Raw genomic sequence first — 3,076 nt, 5'->3', positions numbered from 1 at the left:
ATCAGTCCTGCTCTGATAAACTGAAAATAAATTTGGAGAAACTCAGCAACAGAACGCAATCACAATGAAAACAATCCCATCCATTTCTCCCTTTTCTTTCATTTGTGTGGGTATGTGGATGTAAATGAGTGCTTGTGACATAAGCCCGTCACTCTCAGTTCGCCGGTGAAATGAGGTGCGTTTGATTTCATTTTAGAATATCAAAGGAGGAGAATCATCACCGAGTGAGGGCTTAGTCCTGACGGTTTGATATTCAGTTTAACATCCAAAACAACAAAAAAAGACAGGCAAGATTGTTTGTGTACAAATATCTTTTATTAATTTGAGGGCTTTATGCCATGAACTCGTAGGGGATGGGCTCCAGCAGCTGTGGCTCGTTGTTCTTGGTGCTGACAAAGTGAGCCTCACGGGGAGGAGCAGGCTAAGAGGAAAAAAAAATATCAGTAAGACAGAAATACTAAAAATCAAATCTGAAGACATAAAAAGTGTATTGTTATACAAAGATTTCACACCAAAACAGTCAATGCACTGCATCAAACTGCGGTTTCCTTAGCTCATTTAGATCTGCTCATACCTGGCGTTTCAGTTCCACCCAGGTGCCGTTCTGCTTGGCCTCCAGCTTCTTGCGCTCGTTCTCTTTGACGCGCTGCAGGAAGCTGTCCCTGCTCTTTGAATGCTTCACATGCTCAATGCGCACATTAATCCTTTTAGCCAGAATCTTGCCCCTGAGAAGCAAAAAAAAAAAAAAAAAACAATGGTTAAAAACAAATACCACCTGGCTGTAATCCAATACGACATTACAGTCCTGTGATGTCTCCTCAAAGACGACCCAAAGCCAAAACACCAAGTTCAGACTGGGGTGCGTGAGGATGAGCTATTCTCCCCAACATGAATGACCACCGAGGACAGATGGGCTCCAGGTGGCAAAGTGAAGATGGGGATATTGGAGTGGAAAAACTCCAGAGGTTAAATAAATATATATATATATATATATATATATATATATATATATATATATATATATATATATATATATATATATATTCGCCAGAGTGGCTAATATGTAGCCCCCCCATTTTCAGAACCTACAAAAAAAGACCACTTTTTTACTTACTTGACCTGCTTGTTGACAATAATGCCAACAGCATGCTGAGTGACGTTGTAGACACGCCCTGTTTTGCCGTGGTAGCATTTATGAGGCATACCTTTCTGGACGGTACCTGTGCCCTGAAAAGACATTAAACAATGGGTCAACCATCACCGCCTGATTCCTTCTGCCCATTAGAAACATGGAGGGCATCGGCTACTGCTCAGCAAGCCAAACATCAATAAATCAGCAATATTTGTTAAATTTGAAACCCAAGCCCTTTAAAAAGAAAAATTGCAGATTTTTGCTGGTATTTTATATTCTGGTCTTTTGATTAAACCATAAAGAACCTAAAGTAATAAACTTTTGTTCAACAGTGTACTACAAATTAAAACAGCATCTCACCAATATATAGTTTTAATTTGGCAAAAAATAATGAGCCAATTCACTGCTTTGTGATACACAAAGAATATTTCACAACACTCCAGAGAATCCTTTTATATTTAAGTATCCAAACCTGTTCTACAGCTCTCAAACCATTTAAGGTTTTTCTTTATAACCTGGATGTATAAACGAATGAATAAATGGACGCATAGATGCGGGATGGTTGAACTGGTGAAGAAATCGATTAACTGATGAATGACAAAGTGAAATTGAAGTATTTGGAAGATGAGACAACTAGTGAGGACTTAAAAATGTATTTCAGTTGTTGCTAATTCTATTAGACCACACTTAAAAATACTTCAATTTATTATTTCTCCTAGGTACAGAAACCCTGGATGCCAAACACAGGTTCCCTTAAAATACTTATCTGCATCTTAATAAAAAAAAAGGATGTGGTTCACGGATCCAAATAAAATCCAAAACTCCTCTTGTAACCAGAAGAGCAGCGAAGATTACATTTTGGTCTTGATTCACAATCAGTATCTAAAGATCCAAAGTTACAGTGATTAAAAAGTCTAATACAAGTTTAGAAATGTATCAAAATTAATGATGTCTCATGCTCAGCCTTAAACAATTTTCAGTCAAATTTCACTTCCCTAGAATCTTCATAAGTACAGGAAGCCTTTTCACTATCTATCAGCAGCTGCCAGATTAAAGTTTCTTTTACATAAATCAACACAAAGATCCCTGTATCTTTTTTTCAATTTCTATTTAACGTTACTGTCATTGTCACAAGAACAACGGAATTTTAAAAAGTGCCATCGATTAGTGCATATGCTTAAAAACAAAAATCACTGTCACCACCATTTACACATAATATAAGAAATAAATAACAATTGATACAAAACCATAATAGTACATTCTCACACACACCATCCATGATGATTAATGGTTTTTTTTTTGGTTGCATTTAGTTTTGTTATTGCTGTCGGGTAAAAACTGTCTCTACGGCGGTTTGTTCTTGTTCTGATTGCTCTGTATCTTCTGCCTGAGGGCAACTTTTAGAAAAGTGTGTACAATACCCAGCTGACTAAACCAGGAGAGTCGAACTCCAGTCCTGGTCGAGCATCTTTTAGATACCAGAGGGATATCTGGTCAATACACGTCAATCAAATGGCTGAACTACCTCCTTGATCTGAAGTCTGCTTTTTTAGAGTTCTCTAATGATTTGATTATTTAATTCAGGTGTATTGAAGCAGACATCTAGAAGTTAATTCACAGGACTGGAGTTTGAAACCTGGGACCAACCTGAGGTAAAAAAAAAAAAAAAAAAATTGATTTTGTGTTTCTGCTAATTAACCTAACTAGCTTGATTTCAACAATTATAAAAAGCCCACCTTAATGTCTACGATGTCTCCTTTCTTGTAGATGCGCATATATGTGGACAGAGGGATTGGACCTTTGGAGTAGAGAAAAAAGACGAACATGAACATATAAAATGTAAAATTTTGTTTTCTGTAGTAATGAAGACTTTTCACATCTCAAACACCCTTGGCCATCAATGATGCAACTTTAAATAGTTTATTAAAAGTGTGATCAAGAGGA

General features: G+C 36.8%; 1 protein-coding gene across 1 annotated transcript; it reads right to left on the bottom strand.

The window, feature by feature from the left end:
* Positions 1 to 296: 296 nt before the first annotated feature.
* rpl21 (ribosomal protein L21) lies at positions 297 to 2,973 on the bottom strand. Its single transcript, XM_015401925.1, has 4 exons — positions 2,869 to 2,973; positions 1,115 to 1,227; positions 575 to 725; positions 297 to 421 (listed from the first exon to the last, which is right to left on the bottom strand). Exons 1-4 carry the CDS (start codon positions 2,962 to 2,964, stop codon positions 332 to 334), a joined length of 450 nt encoding a protein of 149 aa, XP_015257411.1. The 5' UTR covers positions 2,965 to 2,973; the 3' UTR covers positions 297 to 331.
* Between the last annotated feature and the right edge of the window lie 103 nt (positions 2,974 to 3,076).

Source organism: Cyprinodon variegatus, unplaced genomic scaffold, assembly GCF_000732505.1.
Source record: "Cyprinodon variegatus isolate N-32 unplaced genomic scaffold, C_variegatus-1.0 Scaffold1273, whole genome shotgun sequence".
Taxonomy (NCBI): Eukaryota; Metazoa; Chordata; class Actinopteri; order Cyprinodontiformes; family Cyprinodontidae; genus Cyprinodon; species Cyprinodon variegatus.
Note: the sequence above shows the minus strand (reverse complement) of the source record. Positions and strands in the feature narration are given on the sequence as shown.

What these genes read in the sequence shown, in the direction of transcription:
- rpl21 (XM_015401925.1), bottom strand. Translation starts at nt 2,964, where the DNA reads ATGTTCATGTTCGTCTTTTTTCTCTACTCCAAAGGTCCAATCCCTCTG. An exon ending in GAGACATCGTAGACATTAAG is followed by an intron (nt 1,228 to 2,868) that starts GTGGGCTTTTTA and finishes ATGTCTTTTCAG; the next exon opens with GGCACAGGTACCGTCCAGAA. An exon ending in GGGTGGAACTGAAACGCCAG is followed by an intron (nt 422 to 574) that starts GTATGAGCAGAT and finishes TTTTCCTCTTAG; the next exon opens with CCTGCTCCTCCCCGTGAGGC.